This window comes from Chrysochloris asiatica, unplaced genomic scaffold, assembly GCF_000296735.1.
Source record: "Chrysochloris asiatica unplaced genomic scaffold, ChrAsi1.0 scaffold00005, whole genome shotgun sequence".
In the NCBI taxonomy this organism is placed as follows: domain Eukaryota; kingdom Metazoa; phylum Chordata; class Mammalia; order Afrosoricida; family Chrysochloridae; genus Chrysochloris; species Chrysochloris asiatica.
The window spans coordinates 13,806,535-13,824,035 of NW_006408523.1; the positions used below are offsets into that span (position 1 = coordinate 13,806,535).

A 17,501-nucleotide genomic window follows, 5' to 3' on the forward strand; every position below is an offset into this window, starting at 1 on the left:
ATGGTTAACTGGTCTAAACATCTCAAGGCAGCCAAGAGGGGAAGGCCAGAGCTGGTGCGCACACACATACTCACAGTCATGCCGTAGAGAGGGAGCTGCCCGTGGACTTTGAACTGATTGGAGGCTGTCAGCCCTCTGCTTGTGTATAGCAAGACGTCATTGAACTAGAGGAGCAAGAAAAAGTGCTTCTGAGATAAAGGGGTTCCAGCAGAAACCTGAACAGGCTGTTGTCAGTATGTTATGAAATCCTTCGTTACAGTTACTTTATCCCAGTGGCTGCTGCTCCTCCACACCCAGGTCTGCCCTTGGGTGCTGGGGTCCTGACCCAGGGACTGTCTCTTGTGTGTTTTGCCAGATCACAGTGAGGACACAGCCGTTCCCATCACTCACCAGGAAAAACATGCGCTGCTGGAGCCCCTTCCCAGACAGCTTGCTCAGGCTTCCCAGGCGAATGAACTCCTGTGGAGAAACCAAAGCACAAGAGTCTAAATAAGGAGCATCCAACTTCCTCAGGCCACGGTCCCTCTTCATGTCAAAAATGACAGTCATTAGTTACATTCTGAATCACAGGTTTCCAAGGAGCAGCTAGTTAGTCCAATGTTCATCCTACAGCACCGCACACCAGGACTCCACTTGCAGTTACTACAAGGGGTTTTTTAAAGTTTATGGGAAAATTCCTTTGTTTTTCCATTCCATTTTCCACAAACTTTTTGAAGCATTCTTTCTCCCCAGAACCCTCTGAGACAAGTACTAGGATCAACTTGCTTTAGTAGAAGCGGCTAAGCCGTTTGTCCAGGGCTGCCCAGCCCTTATGCTGGGAGGCGGGATTCAAACTCAGGCCTCTCTGAGGACAATGCCAATGAACTTACCCACTAGGCTCTATGGGGCTCCCCCATAGTAAGAGGGGGATGACAAGGACCCCAACCAGGCTTCAAAGAAGTCAGAGGTCTAAAGAGTGGCAAGGGAAAGTGGAACGCTGCAAGTTACTTGCAAGTCCTGAGTGTGGAGGTGAGGTCATGTGCAGTTAGGTGCTCAGTTGCTAACTGAAAGATAGGAGGTTGGCATCTACCCAGAGGTACCTCAGAAGAGAGGCCTGGCTGTCTACTTCGGAAAAACCCACAATGCGCAGTTCCACTCTGACACACAGGGGTGGCCTTAAGCCAGAGTTGACTTGACACAACTAGTTTTATGAGTCGAGGCATCTTCTCTAGGATTGAAACTGGTTTTCAAAACCTGTCCCTGGGTTAGAAGAGAAATGTTTGAGAGGAAGGGTGTCTACAAAGCTCTGCATTTCAAAATAAATCTTCCCTGAGACTCAGCTGTACAGGGCATGGGCCATCCTGGGGTACATGTTTCTTAGAATACAAAAAACTTAAGTGCATTCACAATACTGTGGAGCCATCATTACCACCTAGTTCTAGAACATTTGACCTGCCTAAAAGGAAAAGCTGGTAGTGTAGTGGTTACGAATCGGGCTGCGAACCTTAAGCTCAGCAGTTCGAAACTACCAGCCGCTCCGCGGGAGAAAGATGAGGCTTTCTACTCCCGTAAAGATTTACACCCTCGGAAACCCTGTACAGGGTCGCTATGGGTCGGACCCGACTCGACGGCACTTAACAACAACAACAACAACAACATATATAGATTTTAGCTCTTCATGTCCCTTTTCGCAGCAATCTGTTTTCTGAATAGATGAACGATCATCCTGGGTATTTTACATCAATCGGATCATACAATATGGGCCCTTTGAGCTTCTTTCACTTAGGATAATGTTGTCAAGTTTCACCACACTTTATTCCTTTTTATAGCAGAATAATATACCAGTGCATGTTATATATACATACACACACACACACACACATATAGATAGATAGATAGATAGGCCACAGTTTGTTTATCCCTTTATGCACGATGGACTCATCAGCTGTTTGTACCTTCTGACAATTGTGGATAGTGCTACAATGCGCATTGTTGTTAAGTACTATCAAGTCAGTTCAGACTCGCAACAACCCTGTATAGGGTTTTCAAGGAGCGGCTGATAGGTTTGAACCACCAGCCTTGCAGTGAGCAGGACTCTGCAAAGAACATAAGTTTTTGTTTGAATATCTTTTCATTTCTTTTGTGCGTTGTTATAAATTGGATTGTGTCCATCTAAAATACGTGTCAGTCTGGCTGGGTCCTGAATCAGATGGTTTGGCAGTTCTCTGATGATGTAATGTGACTGTTCTCTGAGGATTCCTTATCATGTGATCTGATGTGGTAAACCAATAAAAGGACTAAGCATTGGCTGATACTTTGAATCCCATCACAATGCTGGTCAGATGAAAGGGAGCTTCCGAGGGTTGTGGTCTGTAACAGCATTTTAACAAGAGATAAAACGAGAGAAGCGAGCAGAGAAAGACGGCCCTACTGTCACCAAAAAGAAGACCCTGGAGTGGAGTATGTCCTTTGCACTGGCGTCCCTGCACGGTGACGCTCCCAGATCTAGGCAAAGATGGATGCCACGATACATGGAGAGCTCCAGGGAATGCTGGGTGTGTTGTTGTTGGTGTTGGATTGTACCAACTTGACACAAGGAATGCTGGGTGTGTTATTGTTGGGTGTTGGATTGTACCAACCAGATACAACAGAGTGAGACACTGCCTGGTCCTGCGCCGGCCTAGTATTTCAGCCCATTGGTGTTGCCTCTGTGCCAATCCATCTATCAGGGGTCTTCCTTTTCATCGTTGACCCTCTGCTTTACCAAACAATGTCCTTCTCCAGAGGAGGGTCCTTCCCAACAACATGTCCAAAGTACAAGAGAGGAAGTCTCACTATTGTCACTTCTAAGGAGCAATCCAGCCATTTCTTCCAAAACAGATTTCTTTGTTTTTCTGGCCATGAGTTGAACTTGCACTCTTCTTCACCAAGACCGTATTTCAAATGCATAGATTCTTCTCTGGTCTTTCTTATTCATTGTCCAGCTTGCACATGCATATGAGGCTATTGACTATACCATGGTTTGGGTCAGGTGCACCTTAGTCCTCAACGTGACACGTTTGCTTTTTAACATTTTGAAGCTTTTGTACAATGCAACATGTCATTTTATTTTTTTCCCTGCTGCCTCTGAGTATTGATAGAGGATGCAAGCAAAATGAAGTCTTTTGACAATTTCAATCCTTTGTCTTGCATGATGTTACTTATTGATCCAGTTGTGAGGATTTTCATTTTCATCGTATTGAGGTGAAATCCATACTGAAAGCTATAGTCTTGGATTTTCATCAGTAATTACTTCAAGTCCTCTTCCCTTCCAGCAAACAAGGTTGTATCACCTGAAAATCGCAGGTTGCTAATAAGTCTTCTTCTAATCCTGATGCCACATTCTTCTTCACATAATTCAGCATCTCAGACTGTGGGCTCAGCACACAGATTAAGTAAATACGGTGTAAGGGTAAAACCCTAACACACACCTTTCCTGGTTTTAAACCATTCAGCATCTGTTTTAGTTCAAAAACTGCCCCTTGATCTATGTACTGGTTCCTCATGAGCACAATTAAGTCTGAGTTAACATTCATTGCAATGTTATCCATAGTTTGTTATGATCAACAAAGTTAAATGCATTAAAGTACAAACAAATACGATTAAGCATCTTCCGATTATGTTGTTATTGTTAGGTATGAATGACTCAGTTCTGACTCATAGTGATCCTGTCCTGGTGTGGTGCCACAGGATAAGCACTAGACTTCAAGGTAGGTTTGCAAGGTCATTGGTTCAAACTCACCAGCTGCTCCTTGGAAACCTTAAGAGTTGCAGTGAGTCGGAACCGATTCCATGGCACTTAATAACAACAACATAGGGTTTCCAAGGCTATAAATCTTTACGGCAGCCAAAATTCTCATCTTTCTCCGAAGACACAGTTGGTGGATTGGAACTGCTGACCTTGCATAACCCACTACACTCCCAGGGCTCTTGGATGATGTTAGACATCAACAGTATTATATGAGGACATGGTGTTTTAGGGGAACTGCTTTCAAAATGCAGGTAACAGAAAATGAGGAACCTTAACTCTAAAATTCTCCCTTCTGCTCATGCTCATGGACATTTTCTAGCTGTTCTGATGGGATGCAGCTTGTGGAGGCAGCATGGCTGGGAGCACTCCCAGAGTTAGAAAAGGCAGTATGGTCTCCCGCAGCAGCAGGAAGCCGAGAGCATGTAGATCCAAGACTCTCACCAAGAATGACTTTTTTTTTTTTTTTTAAACCCTGGGAACAAATAAGCAAAGGCCCTGAATGTCCGTCCTAAGCTTCAAGCTGCTCCCCTTCAGAGAGAAATACAGGGTATACTGGTTGACAAAAAAAAAAAAAAAAAGGATGTTTCCCCTTTCAGCCCCTGCTTCCATTCTGTTCGGTTTCATTCAAAAGAATGCATTCCTCTTAGCTTGCAAGCCATTCTGGTGAGCGAACAATCCCAGTTCTAGGGGAGCGTGAACATAAACCCAGGTCTTTATACTCCAGCCCAATGTTCTTTTTTGTTATATGAAACTTTTTTGTTATGAGGAAACATGAAAACTGTTTCCTCAAAGTATTAAATTCTTTACAAATCCTGCAGTAGGCAAAATATTTTATAGCATTCAAAATGAAGAGAAAAACTTAGTTTCCACAGAGCTTTTCTAAGGGCTCCACATGGATGATGGAACGTGGTGGTTATGTGCTGAGGCCTGCCAGAATTTTCTCACCAGCAGAGCTGAAGCAAATCCCAGCTTTAATTTCCACCCCGCTTCTTCCCACATAACTCTTCAGACAATCTCCCACAAGTTGTCTTCCGGTCAGTTTTATACTTAGGCTTTCTGACAGAAATAACCCAATACACAGGGAGGATCCCTCATCTCTCCTAACCTTCCAGGGCAGTCACTTGTCAGATAAAATGAATTCCCTGAATCACTGATACCTGTCTGGAAGGAAAGGCAGACAGACAGGAGATCAAAGAGGTTCAAATTACTCGGTGAGCCCAGGTGATGTGTGGTTTGAAAGGTTAAAGGGTTAAAGAGCCCATGAAGAGACTTGAAAAGATGCAGAAACTGAATTTTTCATTCCTGGGCAATGACAGCTTCATAGGAAGGAAACTTAAAAAAAAAAAAAAAAGGCATACTATGTTACAATTGTTATAGTCCCCTAGACCTGAAAGAAGTGTGAGTTTGTCAGGAACCCCTCTTTAATTGTGAATGACCTGCACGTAGTGGAGGATGCTGGGTAGGTGAAAGTTAGTAACCAACATGTATCACTCCCAGAATTGTTTTCTGGTTAAAATGTTATTTTAATTTCTAGTTGAAATTAAATTACGTACAGAAAATTCATACTTGCCTGTGACTTTACAACATGTTTTCATGTGCCAAAGTTTTCTCTGGCTTTACCCAATTTAAAAAAAGATTTTAACTTCCATTTACCAAATTGAAAAAAAACAAAGTATAAGCTATCTCAAATCCTCTCTTGGAATATGGGAGGGAAAAAAGCAAATCAACAATAAGGAGAACACAACACGATAAAGGAGTCCTGTATCTTCCAACGTGATAATTTTTAACAACACAAGTAATGTGTGAGGTGGTTTCTCAATTGTCTCCCATGTGGATGGAAGGCAATTCTGAAATGAGGATATTTTGATTTGGGAGTGTTAGTATTCAAAGGGTTCAAATTTCAGTTGCATAAAAGGTCTCGTTTCTAGCAGAGAGAGACCCCTTCCGCTTACCCTTCCTGGGATCACAAGATTGTCGATGCCTATCAAGTCTTTCTTGAGTTCATGCAGTTTCTGGAAATTCTCCATGGTGATCATCGTACTGTGGAGCTGTACCACCAGCTCAGTGATCTCTGCCAACGCAGCTGATGAAGGGAAATGACATCAAAGTGGCCGCATTAATGAGAGACAAGAGTCTCCCCCGCCCCAATAGCTTGAAAGCTCATCTCTTAAGGGTTACATCCTGTAGTAGCAGGAAGCTGTGCTTCCAGGAAAAAATTTCTCTCTAATAAAAATTGCAGTGAATGACTTTATGTTTGCATTCGCTTTCATTTCCCAAGGGCATCTGGCCTGTGTAAATGACCCATTTATAGCGATGTGGCATACAGCTGTCCTTTAATTAGGATAATTTGTTGGCTCAAGAGGCAGGAGAGTAAGAGAATCTAGGTTTTGGTTCTCAGGGTAGAGATTTTTCTTCCCTCCCCAGACCTGTCAAGAATTCAGCACCATGAACACAAAGACGCCACAGAAAAGTTTGGGGTGAAGGAGGCTCATTTTGTGAGGGGGTCCAATAGATACTGGCAACACTTTTGTATTATGTGCCAATGTAGGATAAGCACTGGACCGCTTACGGAAAAGTTGGCGGTTCAAACCCACCTGTCACTCTTTAAGCACTTCACCATCAACAACCATGATTCCAGTACACCTATTCTGTCTGCTGACATGATTCTTGTTTACCAAGATTATTGCAGAAGAGTAACCATGAAATTAAAATTTATTTCTAAAAACTAGCATTTCTCTCTCAGATGGTAAGCCATCCACTAGTTAATAATGCAAGTTGGGAGGAACACTCAAAGCCATAGTAGCTGAGCATTGACAGTTTTGTTGTTGTTTTACTTGTAGTGAAAATCCACACACCAGAACATCTACCAATACAACAATGTCCACTTTCACAATTCAGTTACACTGAAGACTGTTTTCTTGTTGGATCACCACTATATACATCCTTTTCCAAACTACTTCACCACCATTAACATCAACTCAATAATGCCCCCTACTCCTACCCTGAAGCATTGTGCATTCTTGCTTAAAAAAAAAAAAAAAAGCATTTACTGGAAACCAAATGCTGATTGGATGGGAGTAAGAGAAAAAAAATGGCGTCCTGCCTCCCAGGTGCTCATGGGGCAAGGCATGCTTGGAGCAGCTGTTGGCATCTGTAGCACATTCAGGGAATATATGTCCAGTTACACCTTGTCCTTCCCAACTTTTCTATAATGATGCCTCCTGATGTTTAAAAGCTAGGTACCAAGACAGTTTTCCATTTAATTGTCAATGAAAGACTATTTCTATCAGGGACTGTTTAGAAAAGTAATAAAAAGAAAACTTGGTAAATCTGCCAAGAAAGACACACACAAAACTGCAACTTTCCTTCACCCTCATGGGTAATCAGGGTGACAATCTGTACAGTCCTTAGAGCTGGGAGGGGCTTTACATCATCTCATCCAGGACTGGCAGTGACAATCCAATAGGACAAGGTGGGGAGGTCCCCTCAACTTCAAGGCACACATGGAGGCTTGCTGGACAAACGAGTTTGCCACAAAAGGAAAAAGAGGTGGAGGTAGTAAGTTTAAGCAGAAGAAACAGAGCTTATCAAGATATGGAGTCGAGAGACTGTAGGATTTGCTTTCAAGACTGATGGTCTCTAGCAGTCCCAGCCATTCGTTAGTCTGTTCAACCTCCATGGACTGCCAATGTTCTATTTAGCCAAGTTTTCAGTGGGCTGTCTTCTTAAATTTTAATTTGTATAAGTCCTTTATATATTGTAGAAACTAACCTCTCTTTAAAGTGTTAAAGAGCAAAGATGTCAGTTTGATGACTAAGGTGTGCCTGACCTAAGCCATGGCATTTTCAATAATCTCACATGCATGCGAAAGTTGGACAGTGAATAAGAAGACTGTAGAAAAACTGATGCATTTCAGTTATGGTGTTGGAGAATACTGAAAGTACCATGGACTGTCAAAAGAACCAACAGAACTGTGTTGGAAGAAATATAGCCAGAGTGCTCCTTGGAAGCCAGGATGGCCAAACTTCGTTTCTCATACTTTGGACATATTGTCAGGCGGGACCAGTCACTGGAGAAGGGTATCATGTTTGGTAAAGTGGAGGGTCAGAGAAAAAGAGGAAGACCCTCAGCAAGATGAATTGGCACAGTGGCAGCATCAATGGGCTCAAACATAGCAATGATTGTGAGGTTAGCCCAGGACTGGGCAGTATTTCGTTCTGTTGTGCATAGAGTCGCTATGAGTAGGTTACCGACTTGATGGCACCTAACAATAACAATAGAGGGGTCCTTCTAGAACAAGCCTAATCCTTCAAATCTTGTTTCTTTCCTTTGCTCTTAAGTCTGACAGGGTTAGTAAGATCCTGTGGGATCAGGGCCCAGTCTACTTTTGCAGTTTCACCATTTGGTTTTATCCCTTTGTGTTCCACACTCTAGCCACAAGAAACGTCTTTTACTTTCGGGAATGTTCCATCGTCTCTGCCTCTTTAAGACCCTAACTATTTTTCATGTCCTCCCCTCAACCAAAATAAAACCCTCCTATTTGAAACCTGGTGTGGTGCTGTGAGGTAATGTGCTGGACTGCAAGGTCTGTTTGAACTATAATATCGCTGGTTCAAGCTCACCAGCCGCTCCTTGGAAACCCTATATAGGGCCATCATGAGTTGGAATTGACTCGAAGGCACTCAACAACATTTACACTTTAGTTCTACACTTAAGAGGGTCTCACATTCAGCATGTTTCTTCTAGGCCCAAACAGCCAAATCGATGCCCTGCACTGCTCGCCCTCTTCTCACGGCCCTCAGAGTCAGCCACTGCCCGGTACTTGTCTGTGTACCTGTGAGAATGTGGGCAGGGGCCACACCCCTTCTGTTCTCTCTCTGCTACACGCGGAAACAGCCATTGCTCAAAATAAACATGCTACGGGGGGGTGGTAGCGGGGGGTATCAAGGAGGCCAGATCAGGAAGAATGAGTTCCTGTGGGAATCAGGTACCACACAAGCTTTAAGCAAAGAAGTAAAAGAGGGATTTTCAAAAGCTGACAGGAGTGGTCTGAGAGAGAAGAGATACTTAGAATATTTTAGGTAAGATACAAGGGCCTCAAAATGTTCTCAAACACCAAACTCACTACCATCAAGTCTGTTCCAACTCATAGTGATCCTGTACAGGGTTTCTGAGGCTATAAATCTTTACGGGAGCAGAAAGCTTCACTCGCCTTCTGTGGAGCAGCTGGTGGGTTTGAATTGCCAACCTTGAGGTTAGCAGTCCAATGCATATCCTATAGTGCTACCACAGTGATTAGTGGAACATGCTTCTATTGTTAAGTGACACTAAGTGGGTTTTGATTCAGAATGACCCTGTGTAGGGCTTCTAAGAAGCAGCTGGTAGGTTTGTACCGCAGACTTTGAGGCTACTAAGTCCAGTGCTTATCCTAAAACTGCCACACCAGGACACCAGTTGTACATACCAGTGGGTGCGCAAATTCATGGGATCTGTTCAAAGTACATTTGCTGAGAGCCCACTGTAATATAGAATGTGTGACCTCAATGCAGCAGTGAAGAGAGTCACAGACCACATACAACATGAGACAGAACTACTTAGGTTCAAAAAGAGAATGTAAGGCATAGTGGGGGGAACCAGCTGTGACCTGTGACCAACTGAACGATCCTGGCAGGTCCTTTATCCACTCTAAGCCTCAGTTTTGAGTTATGGTGTTGGAGAAGAATACTGAAAAGTGCCATGGGCTGCCAAAAGAACCAACAGATCTGTGTTGGAAGAAGTGCAGCCAGAGTGCTCCTTGGAGGCCAGGATGGCCAAACTTCGTCTCTCATACTTCGGACATATTGTCAGGGGGGACCAGTCACTGAAGAAGGATATCATGTTTGGTAAGGTGAAGGGTCAGAGAAAAAGAGGAAGACCCCCAGAGAGATGGATGGGCTAAGTGGCAGTATCAAGGGGCTCAAGCATGGCAACAGTAGTGAGGTTGGCCCAGGATCGGGCAGTGTTTCATTCTATTGTGCATAAGGTCTCTCTGAGTCGGTATTGACTCGATGGCACCTAACAACAACAACAAGCCTCAGTTTCCTTACCTGTTACATGGGATAAGGATGCTTATCTCAGGGGAGGGAGTTCAAAGGGTAACAGCATTAATGTAAGTGACATACATGGCACCGGGCCTGGCCCTTGGCAGGTGCTCCACAGCGACAGTGGTTAGTAACAATCGGGCAGCAATGAAGAGTCAGAGCTCAGAACTTTGGTGCCACATCTTTTATGTCTCAGCTGTGTGATCTGGGCCAGCTACTTAACCTCTCTGGTATCATATTTCTCATCTGTAAAATGGATTCTTGTGAAGATGAAGCATTCATATAAAGTGCTTATTAAGCTGACTTGGTATATTATAAAAAGTTGGTTTGTAGTTTGAACTCACTACTGGGCAGTGCTGAGGAATAAAGGCCGCCTGGTGGGTTTGAACTGCCTGTTTCTGTAAAGATCACTGTCAAGAAAACTCTCCCGGGCTACACATGAGGTCAGATTTGGGTTTGGTCATTTGGGACATCACAAATGCCAGCACCAGTGACCAATGGTAGAATTAGAAGCCATTTTCCAGAGGCAAGGAAATGAGGAAGGAATGATGAGTGTCAGCTGTGTAAGCGAAATAAAACTTCGGGGTGGGGGGATCTGTCTTTCCAGTGGAGCTCCTCAGGGCTCTTCACACAGGACCAGGAGAAAGGGAGGTGGGAAGAGGACATGGTGGTCTTTACTAACTACCTCCTTTCAGGAAGATGGAGACTTAGCAGATAATGTTTGACAGATGGAACCATGACAACCCGGGATTATTGCAACATCCCTGCAGCGGAAGGTGTGGCTCACCTCTGCAGTCCCGGAAGTCCGCGTGGTTCGGGGAGTGCTGTTTGCACAGCCGCTCCAGGATCTGCTTGTAGTGCATTAGCCGGTGCAGGGGCCGCAGGAGGAAGGTGTTGAGCGGTAGGTAACACACCTTCTGTAGCTCGAAGTCTCTACAGAAGTGCTCCAGCCGCCGGGAGCCCTTGATCCCGTTCTCCAGTCCCTCCAAAGCCTCATTGTGCTTCCATAGGTGAGTGGCCAGTTGCTGAAAAGGGAGAAAGTTGAAAATCTACCTGTTTCATCAAGTTCGGCTAGGGAAGGAAGATCACCTAGGGGATGGTGGTGGTTGTGTACCATGCAGCTGGCTCCAACCCATAGCTTTCCAAGGAGCCACTGGTGGGTTTGAACCATCAACCTTGTAGTTCAAACGACCTTGTGATCCAGTGCTTATCCTAGACTACCACACCAGGACTCCAAAGATCACTTTTGTTGTTGTGTTTGTTAAGCGTCATTAAGTCCATTCAGACTCATAGCGACCCCATATAGGGTTTCCAAGGAACAGCTGGTGAATCTGAATGCAGACCTTGAAGTTCAAACTGACCTTGAAGTGAAGTGCTTATCCCATGATGCCACATCAGGACTCCAAAAATTACTTAGTTTTATTACTTAACTTTCTCAGAATGAAAATGAAAAGTTCTATGGAAGTACTAGAAGTCTAAAACACACATAAATGAAAAAACATGTGATATACAGATAAAATAACATTACGAATTACCTCATCATTTTCTGTTCGAGTCACCCAATTTGCTAAGAGATGGATGAGAATAAGACACGGTCCCTCCTCTGTTGGAGTAGTGGTGGAGGCAGCTTCAAAGTAAAAGTTTGCTAATGGAGTGAGTTATTAAAGGAGACATTAACTGCCCCTTGGCAGGTGGGGAAGAATCCCAAGAGAAGAGCCTTGAAGCCTAAGGACTTCTCTGGAACAGCACTTGTTGTTGTTGTTAGGTGTCATTGAGTCGCTTCTGACTGATAGCGATCCTGTAGAGGGTTTTCAGTTCTGACTGATAACAACCCTGTTATAGGGTTTCCGAGAGTGAAACCTTGCAATTCAAACCCACCATGAGGTCCAGTGCATTATCCTGGAGCACCACACCAAGACTCTGGAATAGCAGCCGTTGCCTTCCATTTTACTCCAAAATTACTTACTGGGAGTGCACGGACTACCTACATGTGCTCTAATACCAGAGTCTAGATTTCAGCTATGGACAACGGCACTGTACTAATGCACAGCAAGTTTCTGCAACATCTCTGCTCACATACTCCATGAGCTCTTCAATTGCAAATGTGTCCCAACCAGCCCAAAGCCACCATCTTCCTCAACTGGGTCCACCACAAACTAGTTAATCCAGACAGAACCACCTAGGGAACTTGCCAAAACTCTAAGTTTTGAATTTTCTGCCAAGTTTGTCCTACTGTGGTGAGTTGTGTATTGCTGTGGTTCTGGAGGCTCTGCCACTGGTATTTTAAGTACCAGCAGGGTCACCCATGGTGGACAGGTTTCAGTTGCACTTTCAGACTAAGACACAAGGAAGAAGGAGACAGACTACTTCGGAATATTTAGTCCCTGAAAACCTTATGAATACTATTGCAACACTATCAGTTAGTACCAGAATACTGAATATTGAATCATGATGAAGAGCACCAGAACATTGTCAGATACAGTGCCAGACGAGGAACTCCTCAGGTTGGAAGGCACTCAAAACATGAGGAAGAGCTGCCTCCTCAAACCAGAGTTGACCATGATGACACCAATGAAGTAAAGCTTTCAGGACCTTCATTTACTGTTGGGGCACAGCCATGAATAACCAAAACATGGAATGTACAAAGTATGAATCTAAGAAAATTGGAAGTTGTCAAAAATTAAATAGAATGCATAAACACAGATATCCTGAAATAGACTGATATTGGTCATTTTGAATCTGACAATCACATGGTTTATTAGGTGAGGAATGACAAATTGAAAAGGAATGGTGTTACATTCATCATCAAAAAGAGCATTTCAAGATCTGTCTTGAAGTATGATGCTGCCTGAGATAGGATAATATCTATAGACCCAGGAAGATCACTTAATACAACTATTATTCACATATACACACCAGCCACTAAAGCCTATGATGGGGAAATTGAAGAAGAATTCTACCAATTTCTTCAGTCTGAAATTGATCAAACATATAATCAAGATGTACTGTTAATTATTGGTGATTGGAATGCAGAGGTGGGAAACAAAGAGGAAGGATCAGTAGTTGGAAAATATGGTCTTGATGATAGAAACTATGCTGGAGAATACATGATAGACTTCTTCACTGCAAATACCTTTTTAAAACAACATAAAAGGTGACTATACACATGGATCTAACCAAAGGGAACATAGAAAAATAAAATTGAGTACATCTGTGCAAAGATATGGTGGAAAAGCTCCTTATCATCAGCCAAAACAAGGCCAGGGGTAGACCATGGAACAGACCATCAATTACCCATATGCAAGTTCAGGCTGAAGCTGAAAAAAATGAAAATAAGTCCACAAGAACAAAAATATGGCCTTAAACATATCCCACCTGAATTTAGAGACCATCTCAAGAACAGGTTTGATGTGTTAGACACCAAGAACCAAAGACCAGGAGAGTTGTTGGATGACATCAAGAATATCATACAGAAGAAAGCAAAAGGTCATTAATAAAATAAAGAAAGAAAAGATCAAAATGGATGTCAGAAGAGACTCTGAAACCTGCTTTCCAGAGTAGGGATGCTAAAGCAAATGGAAGAAATGAGGTAAAAGAGCTGGATGCAAAGTTTCAAGGGACAGTTCAAGATGACAAAGTCAACTATTATAATGAAATATATAAAAGACCTGGAGTTAGAAAGACATTCAGCATTTCTCAAGCTCAGGGACTGAAGAAAAAAATTCAAACCTTGACTTGCAAAATTAAAGGATTCTATGTGTAAAATATTGAATGATTCAGAAAGCATCAAAGAACATGGAAGGAATACACAGCATCACTGTATCAAAAAGACATGGTTGAGATTCAATCATTTCAAGAGGTAGCATATGATCAAGAGACAATGGTACTGAAGGAAGTTGTCCAAGGTGCACTAAAGGCATTGGCAACGAACAAGGCACCGGGAATTGATGACAAATTGAAATCTTTTAACAAACTGCAGGACTGGAGGCATTAACTCATCTACACCAAGATATTTGTAAGACAGCTACCTAGCCAATTGACTGAAAGAGATCTCTATTTGTGCCAATTCCAAAGAGTGGTGACCCAGTGGAATGCAGAAATCAGACAATATCTTTAATATCACATGAAAGTAAAATTTTGCTCAAAATAATTGAAATGGCTACAACAATACATTGACAGGGAACTGCCAAATGTTCAAGTCAAGTTCAGATGAGGACGTGGAACAAGGGACATCATTGCTGGTGTTAGATAGATGGATCTTGGCTGGAAGCAGAGGGGATTGTAATCATTCCAAAGAAATCAAATATGATAGGATGAATGTAAAGCGGATGCTCTCCCATGTAAACGATCACTCAATTCACAATAAAAACAAACAAACAAAAGAACATCATGAGAAAGGTCAAAATCCAAAATGGGTTGAAAAAACACGATTAAAAAACAACACAACAACAAAAACAAACATGAGAAAAGAGATTTCAAATGAGGAGAACGGAGTCCCTGGGTGTTGCAAAACATTCATGTTCTCAGCTGCTAATCGAAAGTCCACTCAATTCCAAGTCTACCCAGAGGGGCCTCAGAAGAAAGGCCTGGTGATCTACTTCTGAAACCTGGCCTGTTGGAAACCCGCTGAAGCACAGTTCTCCTCTGACACACCGTGGTGGGGTTGCTCTACATCAGGGTTGACTTGGCAGCAAATGTTTAATGAGGAAAATAACTGGCTAGTATAGCAGTAACGATAGGTTACAGAAGAAAGATATTTTAGTACGGGAGGTTGGCAAAAGAATGATGGAAGCAGGGGAAGATAGAGGAAGAAAGGCAACAGAGGTAAACACTGTTATATATACAACCCTGTGGTAACGGTGGTCTATAAGCTTATGTATGAATGGACACACAGAGTGGGAATATACCTCCCCGACATACACAGGTTTGACAAAGGATATTTACACATGGTATTTATTACTGCTGTGCGCACACACACTCTCACACACGCACACACACACACACATACATATATACACACACATGAAGATGGTGGAGCATACGGGATGCAAAGTTATGAAAACTTCTTAACCATGACCAAAATGCCTTGAGGGAATGAGTTATTGCACCTGGGGTTCAGGATCCTAATCTCAGGGGACACCATGGTCAATTGGCATAACATAGTCCACCAAGTCAATGTCCAACATTCTACTTTGGCAAGTAGCAACTGGGATCTTAAAAGATCCTGGGCAGCCAGCCATCTAAAGGGAAACGACTGGTCCCTCCATGCGAAGGAAAGGAGAACAATGAAAACTGGCCATGTTTAGGAAACAGTCCAATGGAACATGTGACCATCAGTCTCCACCCCCCTGAGACCAGAAGGGGCTGCCACTCCCAACTGCTCTGAAAGGGATCACATTAGAAGCTCCTGGAGAGAGGAGATAGAAATGTACAACAGATCTTAGAATCCTAAAAAATACCAGGCTTATGATATTAGACAGAGAACTTGTGAGATTCTGGCCCGTGGTCACCCGTCAGATCTGGAATTGAACTCAACCTCAGGGCTCAATTTCAGCCACACAACAGACATGCCCATAAGGGGAACAATAACCCTAGAGAAATATGCCCACCTTAGAATCATCAACCATTTGAGATCGAAGAGGCAGCATGTACCTAAGGACAAAGTTCAAAAGGCTTGGGAAAGAAGGAGGAATGGAAACAGGAGACACAGGGAGAAAATGACATAAGTGATGTTACCTGAAGGGGACTGTAGTCAGTGAGATGAAACAGAATGTGTAAGAATTGTTAAATGTAAAACTGATGAGCTGCTCTGCAAACCCTCACTCAATCCATAATAAAACTTAAAAAAAAAAAAATCAATAAATTGAAAAGATTTCTATTACTGTTACAGCTAAGTTCTGTGCACAACCTTGTTATTGTTTGGTGTCGTTGAGTTGGCTCTGGCTCATAGTGACCCCCTGAACAACAGAACGAAACCCTGTCCTGTCCTACACCGTCCTCACAAATACTCCTACGTTTCAGCCCACTGTTGCATCACCCTTAGCAAATACATTTGTATAAAGCCTTCGATGAATTGTACTTTTCTTTTTGTGAAACAAGATTTTACAGTTCTGTTTACATCTGCAGTCTCTCTTGGATACCACTGCCAAGGAGTGGAGTGTTGGTTTTTGAACACACTGAGAAAGCAAACAGTAACTCAGGATCTGTGAAGTAAGATCCTGATCTTTGTCAAGAGACTGAGACTGGAGAGAGAGAAGAGGAAGGGCTGGTTGGTCCAAAGTGTGGTGAGACCTGGGGACACCTGAGCCCATGGACAAGGACCTAACCACAGAGGGCTAGAGCTGAGAGAGAAGCATCCAGCTGATGTGAAGTGAAGTGAAGGGAGTCACACAAGAACACCCAAACTTGCAGACAGTACTCTTTCAACCTAGCCTTGATGGCTTGATAATCAGAACTTGACTGGAGGAAGATTAAAACAACAACAACAACAACAACAAACAACAAGAAAAAACATAATTTTTTGATAAAGGAAATGAGTGTAAATTGCTACAATTTGATGAACTTGACCTATATTTATGAATATAGTAGTTCAAATTACCAACTGATAGAGAACAAACAAGATGGCAGATTGGCTGGAAGTGCAGTAAGGAGCTCCGTCAGCAATAACACAGAATACCGGACCAAGCAGGCCCAGGGGCTAGTCCCAGAACTCTGAACACATATAAAGGAATATTTAGAAGGTTGGAAGGCTTACAGCCAGGGGAATTTGTAGCAGAAGCAAGAAATCCATTGCTTTTTAATTCAAGACATTCAGCTGCTTCTGGAGCCACCACTTTGGGAGAGACCAAGTGGGGGAGGGATTTGAGCAGCCATGGATGCCTGACAGAACTGCCGAGATAAAGGTGTGGACATTCTTTTTTTTAAATCTGTTCATTGGTCTTGCTGTCTGCGCACCTCCATTCTGGTGATTAGAGGGGGTGCCTGAGCAAGTGGACATCCCACCCTCACCCCCAGGGGGTTCTACTATGCATGCACATAGTTCTCCTTGAAATTTCAAGTGACAGTTTCCACTTAAAACCAAATGACACAATATAGGATAGAATCAATGTAAAACTAATGTTCTCCCATGTAAACTACCACAAAATTCACAATAAAACATTAAAAAAAAAAAAAAAACCCCACGGCAGTGCAAAATGGCCTCAGCCAGCCCTGAATTGTTTATCACTAGGGAAAAGGTCTGAACAAGGATTGTGGAGCAGGTCAGACACACTAAAAAGGAAATAGGCCGAAAATTAAATCCTGAGTTACGCCACAACAACAGTGGCATCTTGAAATTTCTCAGGAAGAAGAGTGAAAAGGGAAGCCCATCTCCTGATCACATCTACCTGGAGGCAATCAGAAAGCACAAAACAAAAAACAAAAAAAAAAAAACCCCAAATACACACACATCTAAGTATTAAGGCCACAGCTAACTCCTGAATATGCCCCCCAAAAAAGAAGCAGATGACCATATCTGCACATGTCCAGAAACGAGAAAAAGTGACTGAGGCAAATGAGCTGAAAGTAGACCTACACTCCATACTGGAAGATGAGCAGGCTTTGGAAATGCCTGAGAAGGAATTCAGAAAAATGATTATAAAATGTATCAAAAC

General features: G+C 43.0%; 1 protein-coding gene across 1 annotated transcript in view; it reads right to left on the bottom strand.

Moving 5' to 3' along the window:
• FARP1 (FERM, RhoGEF (ARHGEF) and pleckstrin domain protein 1 (chondrocyte-derived)) overlaps positions 1–17,501 on the bottom strand; it is a 307,399-nt gene that overhangs the window by 7,678 nt on the left and 282,220 nt on the right. Inside the window, exons 17-20 of the mRNA XM_006831984.1 lie at positions 10,637–10,874; positions 5,722–5,852; positions 391–459; positions 75–164 (exon numbers count right to left, since the gene is read on the bottom strand). Coding sequence (XP_006832047.1) covers positions 75–164; positions 391–459; positions 5,722–5,852; positions 10,637–10,874 — 528 coding nt within the window. The remainder of the gene's footprint in view (positions 1–74; positions 165–390; positions 460–5,721; positions 5,853–10,636; positions 10,875–17,501) is intronic.